This window comes from Cynocephalus volans, chromosome 9, assembly GCF_027409185.1.
Source record: "Cynocephalus volans isolate mCynVol1 chromosome 9, mCynVol1.pri, whole genome shotgun sequence".
NCBI lineage: Eukaryota > Metazoa > Chordata > Mammalia > Dermoptera > Cynocephalidae > Cynocephalus > Cynocephalus volans.
Genome location: NC_084468.1, coordinates 1,922,761 through 1,939,459, shown reverse-complemented (window position 1 = coordinate 1,939,459; position 16,699 = coordinate 1,922,761). Strand labels below are relative to the sequence as shown.

The 16,699-nt window shown below is 48.8% G+C and overlaps 1 protein-coding gene across 2 annotated transcripts in view; it reads left to right on the top strand.

Annotated features, from left to right (window-relative positions):
- Positions 1-16,699, top strand: part of ZFYVE28 (zinc finger FYVE-type containing 28) — a 128,593-nt gene that overhangs the window by 90,112 nt on the left and 21,782 nt on the right. Inside the window, exons 8-9 of one of the 2 annotated variants that reach the window (XM_063108178.1) lie at positions 8,556-9,767; positions 12,549-12,631. In XM_063108178.1, the coding sequence (XP_062964248.1) occupies positions 8,556-9,767; positions 12,549-12,552 (1,216 nt within the window). In that variant the 3' untranslated portion in view covers positions 12,553-12,631. Of the gene's footprint in view, positions 1-8,555; positions 9,768-12,548; positions 12,632-16,699 lie in introns of those variants that run through there. The other variant, XM_063108177.1, reaches the window with a different exon arrangement.

Sequence of the window (16,699 nt, the reverse complement as noted above, 5' to 3'; positions counted from 1 at the left end):
CTCAAGCATCTTGCCAGTCTCCACACAAGACACTTGCCAGATTCTGGAGCTCCATGGGGCAGGGGGCTAGAGGTTGAGCTGACACCTAGAAGGCCAGGAGACAGGGTCTCCTGCAGACTTTAGGGTCTAGGAAGACAGAGACCCACAAGGCTTACAGCAGCAGTAACCACACTGAAGCTGCAGCCCAGCCTCAGCCTGCCCGACTTCTGAACGGAATGCCATAACTGACTGTCACACCACCTGCCTGACAGAGGACAAGGGCAGTCCCCTCTGGAGGAAGAAAGCATCGTCTGTAACCGCTATGATTCTTTCTTACCCAATGTCTGTCATATAATCCAAAATTGCTAAAAAATATAAAGAGGCAAGAAAACGTGATTAATGGTCAAGAGAAGAGACAGAAAACTGATGCAGACTGCAGGTGCTCCAGATGGTCCAGTAACATAGGACACAAACACAATTATGATTAACACGTTAAAGAAAAGAGAAGAAAGAGGTGAATTAGATAAGAGGATGGAGAATTTAAACAGAGAATTGGAATCTATAAAAAAAGAAATGATTTTCTAGAGCTAAGAAAATTCACAATCTGAAAATAAGGACACAGTAGATGGGTTTAGTAGCAGATTGGATCCAGCAGAACACAGAAGTAGTGAACTTGAGGACAGCTCAATAGAAGAGACCCTCACTGAAGCACAGAGAGGGAAAAGAATGGGAAAAATGAAGAAGTAAGTGACAACAAAAAAACAGAACAGCAAAAGAGACGCGCAGCATACCTGGAAGGTCCAACGCACGTGATTGGAGTTCCAGAAATAGAGAGAATTCAAAGAGATAATGGCCAAGAATTTTCCAAAACTGATGAAAAATCTCTATTGACAGATTGAGCAGGCTCAAGAAAACCGAAAGCAAGATACACAAAACATATCAAGACGTATCATAGTAAAATTGCCTAACACAAAGAAAAAATCTGAAAAACAGCAAGAGAAAGGACACACTACTTTGAAAGGAACGTAAGAAACGTCTTCTCAAAAAACACAAAAGCAAAGGAAGCCAGCAGGTAATGAAATGATGTATATTGAAAGTGCTGAAAGAAAAGAGCTGCCAACCGGAATTTTATAACTAGCACAAGTATCCTTCAAAAATGTAGGTGAAATAATGAATTATTCCAAAACACAAAGCTGAAGAAATTTGTTAGCAGCAGCCCCTGCACACAAAGAAAAACTAACTGGAGTTCTTCAGGAAAAAGAAAACGTGACCTCAGATGGAAATGTGAAAATTCGAGAGAGAGTGAAGAACATTATGTGGGTTAATGTAAATGGACACTGACCGCACAAAACAGTCATTGTAATGTCTCGTGGAGTTTACACACAGCACGACAGTTCACGGCAGAAGTGGCAGAAAGGAGAGAAAGGGGGTAAATGGGATTAAGTTGCAAGGTTCTAGCAGATTAGAGAAGTGATAAAATGAGTTATTTATTTTAGACTGAAATCAAGGATACCTGCTATAATATTAGGATAACACTAAAATAATAATTGAAGATATATAACCAGCAAATTCATAGAAGGAAAAAAATCCAAAATAAGGCAAGAAGGGAGGAAAAGAAGAACATAAAACAAATGGACCAAATAGGAAAAAAGCCCACAAGTATATCAGTAATTACATTAAATGCAAGTGGACTACATAGTCCAAGCATAGAACTAAGAATACCAGGCTTGGTGAAAACAGCAGCAGCTGTGTTTGCCTGACAAGAGACACATTCTGGATATAAGGATATACAACATGTTGAAAGGGACGGCGTAAACCATGCAAACACCAATCAGGAAAGTCGAATTCGCTGCACTTATGTCCAAGTAAACCTTACGGCAAGAAACGTTGCTAGTGATAAAGAGAAATATTTCTTGCTGATGACAGGGCAGTCCGACAGGAAGATGTCACCATCCCAGATCTGTGTGGACGGGCCGTCTAACACGGCTTTAAAACTTACATAAAGCAAATAACAGAAATTAAGGTGGAATCGACAAATCCAAAACCAGCAGGAGACTTTATCTCTCTATAGCTGATGGAATTAGCAGGAAGAAGCCCTTGAGAATATAAGAAATCTGAATAGCAAAACTAAGAAACTTGACCTAATTGACAACAGTGTACTAATAACTGTCAGAATCCACATTCTTAAATGCATATGGACCATTTTTAAAGATTGATCATATGTTAGACCATTAAAAAAAAGCCACACAATGAACCTCAAAAGACAGAAATTATTCAGAGTATACTCTCTGACCACAGTGGAATTAAGCCAGATATCAAAACAAACAAACAGAAATTGAAAAAATCCCCAAGTACATGAAAATTAAATAATACACTTCTAAGTAATTCATTGGTCACAGAAGTGGTAAGTGGAAATTTGAACTGTATGATAATGAAGATATGATATATTTAAAAATTTTAAGATGAAGCTTAAGCAGTGATTTGAGGGAAATTTGTATCATTAAATGCTATAAATTAAAACAGAAGAAAGGATGAAACTTAATGATGCAAAATTTTATCTAAAGAGACTAGAATGTAAGTTTATCATAACTCAAGAAACAGGGAGGAAAGAAATAAAAATAAGAACTGACATAAGTGAAATAGAAAACAAATATACGGTAGGGAAAAATCAAAGCCAAAAGTTGGTTCTTTAAAAAAGATTAATAAAATTAATTAATTAATTAATTAAATAAAATAGCAAGACCAGCCAAAAGAAAAGAAATAAAACACAAATCACCAATAATGATGGAAAGGGGACATCACTACATGATAGTCAGTACACTTGATAATTTGAATGAAATGGATAAATTTCCCCAAAAGAGCAACTAACCAAAGCTGACAGAGAAGAAATAGAAAATCTTTTTGTCCAATATCTATTAAGGAAATTGAATCCATTAATTAAAAACCTTCCCCCAAAATAAATTTCAGGCACAGTTGGCTTCCCTTATGTGTTCTAATCATTTAAGGAAGAAATAACACGACTCTTATATAAACTCAGAGAATAAAAAAAGAGATAACATTTTCTAGCTCTTTTTTTTTTTTTAAATGAGAGTATAATCTTGACAGTAAAACCTGACCAGGATATTATAAGGAACAGTTATAAGGAACAATCTTTCATGAACGTAGATGCAAATACCCTTAAAAAGATACTTGCAAATAAAATCCAACCATATATAAATAGGATAATATATCAAGACCAGGAGAAACTTATTCCAGGTATGCAAGATTGGTTTGATATTTGAAAATCGAAACAATGTTTTGCCACATTTTGAAAAGAGGGAGAAATATTATATAATTTTGAAAGATATAGAAAAAGCATTTGAAAAAATTCAATACCTATTTTATGATGAAAACATCTCTTAGCAAACTAGGAATATAAAGGAGATTTCCTAATCTGATAAGATACATAGATAGATATAGGTACAGACATTGTGTGTGTGCGTGTGCGTGCGTGCGTGCGTGTGCGTGTGTGCGTGCGTGTGCATGTGTGCGTGCGTGCATGTGTGTGCGTGTGTGCGTGCGTGCATGTGTGTGCGTGTGCGTGCGTGCGTGCGTGTGCGTGTGTGTGTGTGTGTGCGTGTGCATGTGCGTGTGCATGTGTGTGCGCGCGTGTGCTACAACAAACATCCCTGAGACTGGGAATGAGATAGAGATGTGTGCTGCTCACCACTCCCACTTAACATTGTGTGGGTGGTCTGGCCAGTGCAATACGGCAAGAATAAAAGGAAAATTCAAAAGTCATACAGGACTGGAAAAGAAGAAATAAAATTGTCATTATATATAGATAATATGATCAAGTACCTAGGAAATCCAGAAAAATCTTTAAGGTATTAGATATAATAAATAGATTTCACAAGGTCACTGGATGAAAGATCAGTATACAGAAATAAATGGTCTTTCTATATGCCAGCAATAAACAAATCCAAATTAAAATAAAATACCCTCTATTATAGTATCAGTAAATTTTAAATACTTAAGCCTAAATCAAAGATGTCTAAGGCCACCACTGAAAGTTATAAAATGTTATCAACATAAATTTTATTTTTTTTATTTTTTTTATTTTTTTTATTTTTTTTATGATTTTAGTCTTTTTTTTTTTTTTTTTTTTTAATTTTATTTTGTCGATATACATTGTAGCTGATTAATGCTCCCCATCACCAAAACCTCCCTCCCTTCTCCCTCCCCCCCCCCAACAATGTCCTTTCTGTTTGTTTGTTGTATCAACTTCAAATAATTGTGGTTGTTATATCTTCTTCCTCCCCGCCCCCCGGTTTGTGTGTGTATGTGTGTATGTGTGTGTGTGAATTTATATATTAATTTTTAGCTCCCTCCAATAAGTGAGAACATGTGGTATTTCTCTTTCTGTGCCTGACTTGTTTCACTTAATATAATTCTCTCAAGGTCCATCCATGTTGTTGCAAATGGCAGTATTTCATTCGTTTTTATAGCTGAGTAGTATTCCATTGTGTAGATGTACCACATTTTCCGTATCCACTCATCTGATGATGGGCATTTGGGCTGGTTCCAACTCTTGGCTATTGTAAAGAGTGCTGCGATGAACATTGGGGAACAGGTATACCTTCGACTTGATGATTTCCATTCCTCTGGGTATATTCCCAACAGTGGGATGGCTGGGTCGTATGGTAGATCTATTTGCAATTGTTTAAGGAACCTCCATACCATTTTCCATAGAGGCTGCACCATTTTGCAGTCCCACCAACAATGTATGAGAGTTCCTTTTTCTCCGCAGCCTCGCCAGCATTTATCATTCATAGTCTTTTGGATTTTAGCCATCCTAACTGGGGTTAGATGGTATCTCAATGTGGTTTTGATTTGCATTTCCCGGATGCTGAGTGATGTTGAGCATTTTTTCATATGTCTGTTGGCCATTTGTATATCTTCCTTAGAGAAATGCCTACTTAGCTCTTTTGCCCATTTTTTAATTGGGTTGCTTGTTTTCTTCTTGTAAAGTTGTTTGAGTTCCTTATATATTCTGGATATTAATCCTTTGTCAGATGTATATTTTGCAAATATTTTCTCCCACTCTGTTGGTTGTCTTTTAACTCTTTTAATTGTTTCTTTTGCTGTGCAGAAGCTTTTTAGTTTGATATAATCCCATTTGTTTATTTTTCCTTTGGTTGCCCGTGCTTTTGGGGTCGTATTCATGAAGTCTGTGCCCAGTCCTATTTCCTGAAGTGTTTCCCCTATGTTTTCTTTAAGAAGTTTTATTGTCTCAGGGTGTATATTTAAATCCTTAATCCATTTTGAGTTGATTTTAGTATACGGTGAGAGGTATGGATCTAGTTTCATTCTCCTGCATATCGATATCCAGTTATCCCAGCACCACTTGCTGAAGAGGCAGTCCCTTCCCCAGTGAATAGGTTTGGTGCCTTTGTCAAAGATCAGATGGCAGTAAGTGTGTGGGTTGATTTCTGGATTCTCTATTCTATTCCATTGGTCAGTGTGTCTGTTTTTATGCCAGTACCATACTGTTTTGGTTATTATAGCTTTGTAGTATAGCTTAAAGTCAGGTAGTGTTATGCCTCCAGCTTTATTTTTTTTGCTGAGCATTGCTTTGGCTATTCGTGGTCTTTTATTGTTCCATATAAATGTCTGGATAGTTTTTTCCATTTCTGAGAAAAATGTCTTTGGAATTTTGATGGGGATTGCATTGAATTTGTATATCACTTTGGGTAGTATGGACATTTTCACTATGTTGATTCTTCCAATCCAAGAGCATGGGATATCTTTCCATCTTCTTGTATCCTCTCTAATTTCTCTCAGCAGTGTTTTGTAGTTCTCATTATAGAGATTTTTCACCTCCTTGGTTAACTCAATTCCTAAGTATTTTATTTTTTTGGTGGCTATTGTAAATGGGCAGGCTTTCTTGATTTCTCCTTCTGCATGTTCACTATTGGAGAAAAGAAATGCTACTGATTTTTGTGTGTTGATTTTGTATCCTGCTACTGTGCTGAAATCATTTATCAATTCCAAGAGTTTGTTTGTAGAGGTTTTAGGCTGTTCGATATATAGGATCATGTCATCTGCAAACAGGGACAGTTTGACTTCATCTTTTCCAATCTGGATGCCCTTTATTTCCTTCTCTTCTCTGATTGCTCTGGCTAGTACTTCCAACACTATGTTGAATAGGAGTGGTGAGAGTGGGCATCCTTGTCTAGTGCCTGTTCTTAAAGGAAAAGCTTTCAGCTTTTCCCCATTCAGGATGATATTGGCAGTGGGTTTGTCATATATGGCTTTAATTAATCAACATAAATTTTAAAAGACTAAATAAATAGAAAACAACTCCATATCCAGGAAGTGGAACATTTAATATTTATTTATTTATTTATTTATTTTTTAATTTTTATTTTGTCGATATACATTTTGGCTGATTATTGCTCCCCATCACCAAAACCTCCCTCCCTCCCCCCTCCCCCCCAACAATGTCCTTTCTGTTTGCTTGTCATATCAACTTCAAGTAATTGTGGTTGTTATATCTTCTCCCCCCCCTTTTTTTTGTGTGTGTGTGTGTGTGTGTGTGTGTGTGTGTGTGTGAATTTATATATTAATTTTTAGCTCCCACCAATAAGTGAGAACATGTGGTATTTCTCTTTCTGTGCCTGACTCGTTTCACTTAATATAATTTCTCAAGGTCCATCCATGTTGTTGCAAAGGGCAGTATTTCATTCGTTTTTATAGCTGAGTAGTATTCCATTGTGTAGATGTACCACATTTTCCGTATCCACTCATCTGATGATGGACATTTGGGCTGGTTCCAACTCTTGGCCATTGTAAAGAGTGCTGCAATGAGCATTGGGGAACAGGTATACCTTCGACTTGATGATTTCCATTCCTCTGGGTATATTCCCAGCAGTGGGATAGCTGGGTCATATGGTAGATCTATCTGCAATTGTTTAAGGAACCTCCATACCATTTTCCATAGAGGCTGCACCATTTTGCAGTCCCACCAACAATGTATGAGAGTTCCTTTTTCTCCGCACCCTCGGCAGCATTTATCGTTCAGGGTCTTTTGGATTTTAGCCATCCTAACTGGGGTTAGGTGGTATCTCAGTGTGGTTTTGATTTGCATTTCCCGGATGCTGAGTGATGTTGAGCATTTTTTCATATGTCTGTTGGCCATTTGTATATCTTCCTTAGAGAAATGCCTACTTAGCTCTTTTGCCCATTTTTTAATTGGGTTGCTTGTTTTCTTGTAAAGTTGTTTGAGTTCCTTATATATTCTGGATATTAATCCTTTGTCAGATCCAATAATCTTTAAATGCAGTGCAATCTCAACCAAAATCCCAGGAGGTGTTTTTCTTTTCTTTTTCTTTGCAGAAATTGGCAGAGTGATTCTAAATTCATATGGAAATGCAAGGGACCTGGAATAGCCAAGAAGAAGGAACAGAACATTATTTATTTATGCTAGTATTGATGGCCTTTGGGTAGTTTCCACAAATAGTGCGGCTGTGACCATCCTTATGTTTGCCTCTTGGTGAATATATGTATGCATTTCCGTTAAGTGTACTTGGTAAAAAAGGAACAAAGCTGGCGATACTTTCTTTTGTAAAGCTACAATAATGCTGACAGATGTGTGCAAGGATGGCTTTCTACCCATTCAGCGGAATAGAAAGTCAAGAAACAGACATGTATGGTTCCCTGATTTATGACATGTGACACTGCAGAACAGTGGGGAACGGTTGTTTTTTCCCCAGTAAACGGGCTGAGTTGATAGATGTCCATAGGAGAAAAAAGTGTCTCACGGGGTATTCACTGGTATCTGGATCCCTACCACAATCGTATACAAAAATCTACTCCAGATAGAGTGCAGACATAAATGTGAAAAGTAAAGCAATAAAGATTCTAGAGAAAAAAATTGAGGAGAACATTTTTGTGACTCTGGAGTAGGCAAAGATTTCCTAAACAGGACACAAAAGCACTAGCCATAAAGAAAAAATGTGACTTACTGGACTTTATTAAAAATTGAAACCTTCAGTCCATCAGAAGACACCATGAAGAGAATGACAAGGCAGGCCAGAGAGGTGGGGACATACGCAGCCACGAGTGCCATCCAAGGCATGTAAAGAATGCCTGTCCACCAGTAAGGAAGGACAGACGACCTGATTAAAAACGGGCAAAGGACTTGAGTCGGCGCTTGGCACAGAAGACACCTCAGGGCTGAGGAGAGGCGGGCTGCCGTTCAGCTTTGTTAGTCATCAGGCTAAAGCAGTTTAAAGCAACGAGACACCGTACGCACTCACCGGCAGGAGACGGTTTAGATGCCCAGTGTTCGCGAGGGCCTGGGGTGAGCAGAGCTGTCAGCTGAGGCATGTGGGTGGGTCCAAGCTGCTCAGGACGCTGTGACCCATGTCGTACTGGAGGAAACGTCCTGGTGCCGTGTGAGTTCGGTCGCAAGCATTCAACACCTGGTTTTGTTTCTGCTGGTGCAGACTTCAGGGCACTGTGTCCACTCTTGGCCGGGGAGGCTGGCGTGGCCTTTCAGACCGTCACTCTTGTTTTCTGTCTTGACCTCGCAGGGATTTGCTGCAGACGCTGACCGAGGAGGAGCTGCACACGCTGGAACGGAACCTCTGCATTTCCCAAGAGGTGGAGTTCCCCCTCCGGGCTGACGTGCAGGTGCCCACGGCCCTGGCACCCGCCTTTCCCACACCCCTCCCCGCCGAGGAGCCGCTGTCAGCCAAGGCCCCAGACCCGGAGGCAGAGCTGGCCTGCTCCATGCAGTACGATGACCAGGAACTGGAGCAGCTCAGCCGCATGGTCCACAGGGCTGGGGACGAGATGTCGTCCCTGCTCTCGCCGCCCAGTGCCTGCCAGTCCCCTGCGCACAGGCCAGGGGCTGAGAGCAGCCCCCGTGGGGAGGCGTCTCCAGGCAGGGTGCGGCTGCCGTCAGGTGGTGACGAAGAGGAGCGGGTGTTCTTCATGGACGACGTGCATGAAGAGTCCCCGGGCGGCCCCCATGCAGGCCCCCAGGAGAGAGGGCAGGGCCTGCAGGGCAGGGAGGTGGCGCTTGGTGCACGTGCCACACAGAAGGAGGAGGACGTGAGCAACAACAACGTCGTGGACGACGCGGCGTGGGTGGCCGGCCTGGCGGGCTCTGGCTCCTGCACCTGCCTGGACTCTCAGCTGCACCTGGACGGCTGGGAGGCGCGAGCGGATGGTGCCGAGACGGCCGAGATGATCGCCCACCGGACAGGGGGCATGAAGCTCTCGGCCACGGTCATCTTCAATCCCAAATCACCCACCTGCCTGGACTCTGCCAGCGCCACCCAGGAAGCCCCAGGCTGCGGTACTTCCGAAGCAGAGCCCGTGGCCCAAGGGACAGATGGTGGCCCCCACAAACTCAGCTCTGCGGCCACCACCTGCCTCCTCAATTCCTGCGTGTGCTGCGGGAGCTGCGGGGACGGCAGGGAGGACGCTGCGGAGCGTCTGCGGGAGAAGTGCAGCCCTGGAAGCATCGTCAGTGCCTCTTACCCCACCGGCTTAGCCAAGGCCAGTGACAAGGGCCCCGAGAGACTGGATGAGGCCCGGCTGGCCCCCCAATCCCACCTGCCCTCAGAAGACGCCTCTGACAGGCAGGATCCCAAAGCCCCTTCTGCCAACAAGTGCCTGGCACATGCCTCAGGTTCCCAGGTGGACACAGCGAACGGGTCACGAGGAGAGACCACGGTGGCAAGTGAGCAGGAGGAGCCCTCGGTCCAGGGGCAGCCTCAGCGCCCGCCGGGCTCCAGGTAAGAGCCGGTTCTGTCTGGGCACCCGGGAGTCCTCTTTGCACCTGGGGCACGTGGTGATGGCTGATTCTCAGAGGATGGGAATGTGTGCAGGGGGGCTTCCGGCCCCCGGCAGGTGCAGGCCCAGGCCCAGGCCAGTGGACTGCATGAGCGGGAAGGAGGGGGTGGGCGGCAGGGGAGGCACCCGCCCTGCAGGAAAAGAATTGTCCCCCTGCGGGCCCCCACCTCCCTGTTTCTGACATCACCTTCCCGGGGACATGGGCACAGTGAAGCCCTCGGTCCAGCCCCTTTGCTGTTGTGGCTCATCCGCGTAGGGAGGGCCGGGCAGTGGCGGCGGGCATGGCGCTACCGCCTCTGCTCGCCCTGGGCCACGTGTGAGTGTGCCGTTCACTTCTCTTTGCTGCCACCGTGGCTGCTCAGCTCACACAGGCTGAACCGAGGGGCACGACCCTCAGCAGTGAGCTTGAGTCCCAGGAGCCACGGTGGGATCCCCAGACCACCCTCGGGCAAACTCTCAGGCAGCGTTCCCAGGGCCCCTGCCCCTCCCGGGACTCTCCTCCTCTCCCTGTGTCGGGGAAGTGGGGGGCTGTGCTGCCCTCTCTTCTCCCTGAGGGGCTCGAGGCAGCAGGGTGGGGCCGCAGGACCCTGGCACATGCACATTTCCTTAGACCGAGGCCCCTCTCTCTTCTGTGCTCCCCACTGCTCTGGATTTATCCCAAACAAAGCAGATTCAAGAAGCGTTGACCCAGCGCCCATCATGTGCCTGCTTCGTCCTTAACAAAGAAGATGGGGAGGGACACGGAGGTGTGGCCCAGCCTTTGTGGTTCTTGCTTGGCCATTGGACTGTCAGATGACGGGCCCTCTTGCCAGGACCCTGCCCGCGGGGCTCCCACCCTGGATGGAGCCGTGCCCACAGGCCTCTTTAACAAAGCAAGGAGGGGAGGGGACTCAACTGGAGGCTGGAGAAACCCCCCAGGAGCCATGGGAGGTGGGCACAGAGGGGTGGGCAGCAGGAGGGGGACAGGGAGAGGACAGGTGCAGGCAGTGAGAGCCTCCTTTGAACAATGGCCTGGGCGGGCCTAGGAGGGGTGTCCTCACGCCAGGGGGATGGGTGTCTGGGTGCAGGGACAATGCCTCCTTCTTCCTGTGCCTTGTCCTCCCTGGGGCAGCACGTGGCCACGGTCCTCCTGGGCAGTGTGAGCAGGAGCTGGACAGATGCCCGGGGCTGTCAGGGCTGCTCGGCCTTCATGCTTTCCGTGCAGAGCTCGAGGCCTCTGTGCCCAGGCTGGGGGGGCTGGGGGTTCTGCCCTCCCTCCCCCAGCCCCTGGCGACCTCTAATCCCCGTTCTGCCTCACGGACTCGCTGCTTCTGGACCTTCCTTCTGGACGGAGTCACACATTATGTGACCTTTTCTGTCGCGCTCCTGCTGAGCATCATGTTTCCAGACTTCATCCACGTGAAAGCATAAGTCAGAACTTCGTTTCTCTCAGTGGCTGAATAACATAATAATAATAATGATAAGTGGGGCCAGGCCACCTTCTGTTTGCCCACTCACCGGTCGGTGGGTGTCAGGTGCTCCTCCTGTTTGGCTGTGAAGAATAACACGCTGTGACAGGTTGCATGCAGGTTTTCGTGTGGACACGTTTTCAGCTCTTTTGTGGATCTGTCTGGAAGTGGAACTGGTGGGTCACGTGGATCACGTGGTGACTCTGTGCTTCACTTTTTGAGGAACTGCCAGACTGTTTTCCACGGTGGCTGCATTTACATCCCCCCAGCTGTGCACGAGGGGTCCAGTCTCACCTCGTCCTTGCCAACCCTTGATGCGGCCTGAGATTTTTTAACAGTTTTGTGCTTAGAGCACATCCCGCTAGAATATACAGTCAATTGATTGCTTTAAAGTCACTTGAAATTGTCCCTCTCCTTGAGGTTATGCCACCAGTTTTACTCGCAGCAAGTTAGTTTGTTTCATTCAGCCTCAGATGTACAGCGATGCTGGTTACATTTCACGCAGTTTTATAATCATGTGGAATATTTGCACGGTTCCCAGTCAAATCCACAGACTAAGATGTACCCAGAGAAGTCTGTCCAAAGGAGCCTTACTCTCCCCTGCCCCTGAAGAGGACAGTTTTTACGTTTTTGTAGTTTATTTTTCAATTTTGTTTTGCTGCTGGCCAGTATGGGATCCGAACCCTTGACCTTGAAGTTACAACACCACACTCTAACCAAGGGAGCTAACCGGCCAGCTCGATTTTTCAAGTTTTAAAACTATAGGTGAAGATACGTAGGCAGAATATACAGATGCTTACGCGTGTTGTCCCCCCCGTATTTGGTAAAGGCCCCCGCTGCCCTTCCTCTGCCTTGCGTTCCTGCTCCATCGTACTTTCTAGAGATGTCTCCACTTTCCAGCTGCGTAGGACGCACCCCCGTGTGGCTGGACCAGCGCGTGCTCAGTCAGGCCCTGTTGCTGGCTTTGGCTTTGGGGTTGTTTTTGGACTTTTATTATTACAGACGGTGCTACAGTGAGCAGCCCCAAGTAAGCGTCCTCTCCTATTTGTGATAAGTCTGTTTTTGAGATGCAGTCCCAGCGTCGTGGCCACATCAAATGGGATGAATTCTTTTCTAAAAGGCTGCTGGATGGCTTTCTTCCTCAGGGCCTCAGATTCAGTCCACCCGTAAGTGAGTCATTTTTCTGCAAGGTTGATCTGAAACTGTCACACATTTTCTCACAGGATGGGGGAGTTTTCAGTTTTTGACCTGCCCTTTTTTGTGCTGTTTGGGCAGGTGACAGCCAGTGGACGCCCCCCATGTGGAACCTCCTCCCGCGAGCACACAGCTCTTCACATCACACCTCAGCTTTGCAGGCCTCATCAGCTCAGCACCTACACAGAAGCTCAGCCGAGAAAAGGAAGAAAGGGAAAGGGAGCCTGCAAGGTGGCCTCAAGAGTCTGTCTCATCTCCCAAGGAAGCATTGCTGGAAGGTGCAGAGGATCCTGGGAGGAAAGCACATGGCAGGTGGCCAGGCAATTGGGACCACCATGCATTTGGTCCAAGACCTTGGACAGCGGTGCCAGGAGCCAGCACTGTACTCAGAGGGAGCTGGGGGGTCATGTCAGCAGACGACAGCAGCTGGCGCCTGTCCCATCCATGGGCAGTACGTACACCAGGAGTGTCATTCTTTCACTCACTCACTCATCATTTGTGTCGCAAGCACATTTCTGGGTTCCTGAGTCAGGTGCTGGAGACCCACCAAGAAACAAGACAGATGGGGCCTGTCGTCACAGAGTGTAGCCGCACACCAGTATAGAGGTGGCAAGGCAGCAGGTATTGTTAAGCAGACACAAAAGGCAGCTTCACACAGGCAGAAAGATTGCTAAAATGCGCACGGCGAGATGTCAGGAAGTCTGGTTGGTGTAAAGTCACGTGCGTGCGAGGCTTCACAGTGAAGCAGCCGGTCTCATGCACAGGTGTGGGTGTGGTTTTTCCTCCCATTTTGTAGATGCAGAGACTGAGACCAAGAGGTTGACATTGCCTTACTTCAAAGTGCTTGGAAGGGTTGGTCGCCTCCAGCTCCTGTCGGCAGCCTGAGCCCGATCCGCTGTCTCACGGTGCCCTGGACTTGGTGCTGTCATCCTGATTTGACTGTGGGACCCCTCGTCCAGCAGGTGGCTCTGCAGCTCCTGTGACGTGTGGCGTGGCCCTGCGCTCATGGGCTTCTGGTCCCAGGTGGCAGTCAGACCTCTGCGTGCTCCTGATAAAGGAAGCGCACGGAGCTGAGGCGACGGACCTGCTGTGAGGCCAGATGCCCCGAGACACCTGGAGCGTGTGCTTCTGGTCAGGTAGCAGATGGCCTCCAGTTGGAGGGCGGGGCCGGGGCACCTGCCAGGGGGACCAGCGCAGGCTGGGAAGCGGATCGGCAGCGGCTGGTGGAACGAGGGACCCAGCCAGGAGAAGCCGCTCTCTGGGGCATTTCCCCAGGTCCCCCCGATCCCACCGGTTCCGTCACCCAGAGTGGCTGGACGTTGCCCACGGCAGACACAGATGAATCAGCCCCATCGATGGGAATGTTCTGGAGCCTATGTCCTTCAGCTGTCTTCCTTTTACTGGCTTCTTTCTTCCCCTTTCAGCGGTCACAGATGAACCTTTTTTGGAAAAGTTGACATTTTTAAAAAAGCTTGTTTTCCTGTCCGACGTCACCTCAGTGGGCCAGGACCTTCCGCACTCTTGAAGCCGGGTCAGTCAGTTACTAAGGACAGAAGCCGCTGGCGCCCGGCCTGTGTCCCTTCCGGGGACGTCCTGAAGTGTTGCCAGCCTCTGCCTTCTGTAAAAGGGAACACTGAGTCCCTCTTTCTGCTAATTATAAATGCGGTTTCTGTTCATTGTAGAAACTTTGGAGAATGTAAAAAAGAATAAAAGAAGGAAATAAAATCATCTCAAATCTTATGAGCAGCTTTTATTCCTTTTTTTTTTTTTTTTTTTACCGCGTATGGCTGTCCTGACTTCAGAGCGTCTCTAAGCCTCAGGGAGGTCTCAGAACTGTCACCGTTTGTCCCACTCGGAAGGCCGGGCCTCCTCAGCATTATTCGTCGCTGTGGCTACATTCGGGTCGGGCTGGCGACCCCCGCTCCCTGTCGCACATTCCGTGGGCCTCCCTGGCTGTGCACCCTTGGGTGCTGGGCACGGGAGGGAGGCCGAGGCTCTTCCCTGGGCTGCTGAGGTGCTGACACTCGGTGCTCCTTCCTTCCGGGGCTTGGTGGTGGCAGACAGTTGGCGCCAGGGGCATATCTTCTGGGGGAATCTCTGGGACGTGGCACCTCCTCGCCTCTTGGGACAGAGTGACCAGAGGTGTGTGCTCCTTCTGCAAACGTGGGGACAGCGGCAGGGAGAAAAGATGGCACCCATGGGCTGGCGAGTGGCCTGAACCTCAGTCTTGTTGTCTGCAAAGTGGGCTGACAAGAGTCCCAGCTCACGCGGCGTCTTTAAGGGAAGCAGCGCTCTGCAGGTGGAGAGTCGCCGTGGCCCTTGGTGTCTTCGCGGCTTGCCGTCACTGGCGCCCTTGGTCCTCACGTCACTCGGCTGTGACCGCTCCTCGCGGTCCTTGCTGTTAGCAGCCCCGATGTTGCCTCCCTGCCCCGTCACCGATTTCACTGTTTCCTGCACCCCTTGCCCCCATTCTCAGCCCCCGTGGCAGTGTGTCGGCTGAATGGGGTGACAGCAGGCCTTCCTGTGGTCCTCTGTCCCTGTGCTGACCAGTGGCTGGCCCGTGCCTTGGCTTGTTCCTCCCGCCTGGCTCCTCTCCAGTGGGCACCTCGCCCTCCTCTGTGCTGTGGCCCTGGGGTGCCCCGGTCCTGTCCACCCTCTTCCTGATAAGGAGGCAACTGCTGGGGATCGGTCTGGGGTCCCTCCAGGCCGTGCAGGGGTGCGGGGGGAGATGCAGCCTCAGTCCAGCCTAGGGACATGGCTGGCACTCCTGGGAAGGAACGGCCGAGCGTGAGCCGCCGGGGCTGGCTGGCACTTCCGACCTGCTTTGTTCCTGCAGCGGCCTCCCCGCGCGGCAGTGGCACCGGGGCCAGCCACTCCCTGCCCTGACTCAGCCCTGCCCTGGGTGGGGCCTTGTCCAAGGGCCACTGCTGTCCTCTGGCCTCGGTGGTCTGGAAGGAGGTGCTCCCTCTGCCACAGTGGGACTGACAGCCGCAGCTTCTGGTGCTGGCCGTCGGGCTTTTGGAGGAGGCCCCGGTGTGTCAGTCCTGAGCTGGACCTTCAGAGGTAAGAGGGAGCGGGTCAAGGCGTGGGAGTGGCTGGCACAGCGTGCCGCCTAGGCGGGCTCACCGCTCAGTGACCCACGACGCACAGCAGCTGTCTCCCAGCCTGACCCCCGTCACTGGGTTCTCCTGGGCTCAGAGGACATGGGGGCCTCCAGGTGGAAGGGCTGCCAGTGCTGCCGGGCTTGGCAGAGGACCCTTCCGCAATGGAGGTCACAGGGTGACTTGGTCTGGGACTTGAGCAGTTGACTGTGTGACCTCGGAAGCTGGTCCTGCCCCTCGGGCCTCCCCCTTTCTCACTGGGATGCACATACCGCTGCTGTTTCCACCAGAGCCACCCAGGACCAGCTCTGGGTGCCAGCCTGGCCTTTGCAACCACCGGTCCCATAGCATGTGTCCCCCAGGCCCTGCCAGGGACGCTAAAGCCTCCCACCCACTTCATGCCCTGGAAGGAAAAACAAGAATGATTGAGCGGTTTAAAAATAGAGGAGGACTGGAATTAATTAGACTCTTGAAAAACAGATTAGGCATAATGACTGTCACCCAGTCAATCGTTCATAAGTGATGAGGCTTTGTGGGCTGACACAGGGTGATATGGGGACGAGACCAGAGCCAGAGAGAGAGCAGGGCTGTTCTCCCCAGAGCCCCTCACCAGCACCAACTGTACAACCTCAGCGAGCAGTGACCCCTGAGTCACTGGAACCCCACAAGGGACAGTGACAACCCCTAGGCCCCTGAGTGGATTGCCGAATTCAGTAGGCGCTCAGGCAAGGGGGGACCGACAGGGGTGCCGCCCTTCTTGCTGCTGGGCCTCCTGCTCATTCACAGCCTGTTCAGAGCTGGAGAGGATGCACCGGGCATGGCTGTGCTCTGGGGGGAGAGAGGCCTGGCCAAGGGTCACCCACAACAGCCCCGCCAGCCTCATCTGCCCCCACTGTGATCCCAGCCAGCTCCCAGCCCCACAGGCACCCTCGTCCCCATGACTCGGGCTTCTCCAGCCTGGCCTCCTCACTGCACCCCAGACCCCTAATGCCTTCCTGCACCATCCCATCCCTGCCCCTTCCCTGCTAGTGCCATTGTCCTCACTGGTGGCTCAAGCTATACTGAAAGAGTTCCTCACCATCCTCTTGCCCTCACACTCCCCGTCCGGTCCTCCAGCCAGTGCCAGGGAGA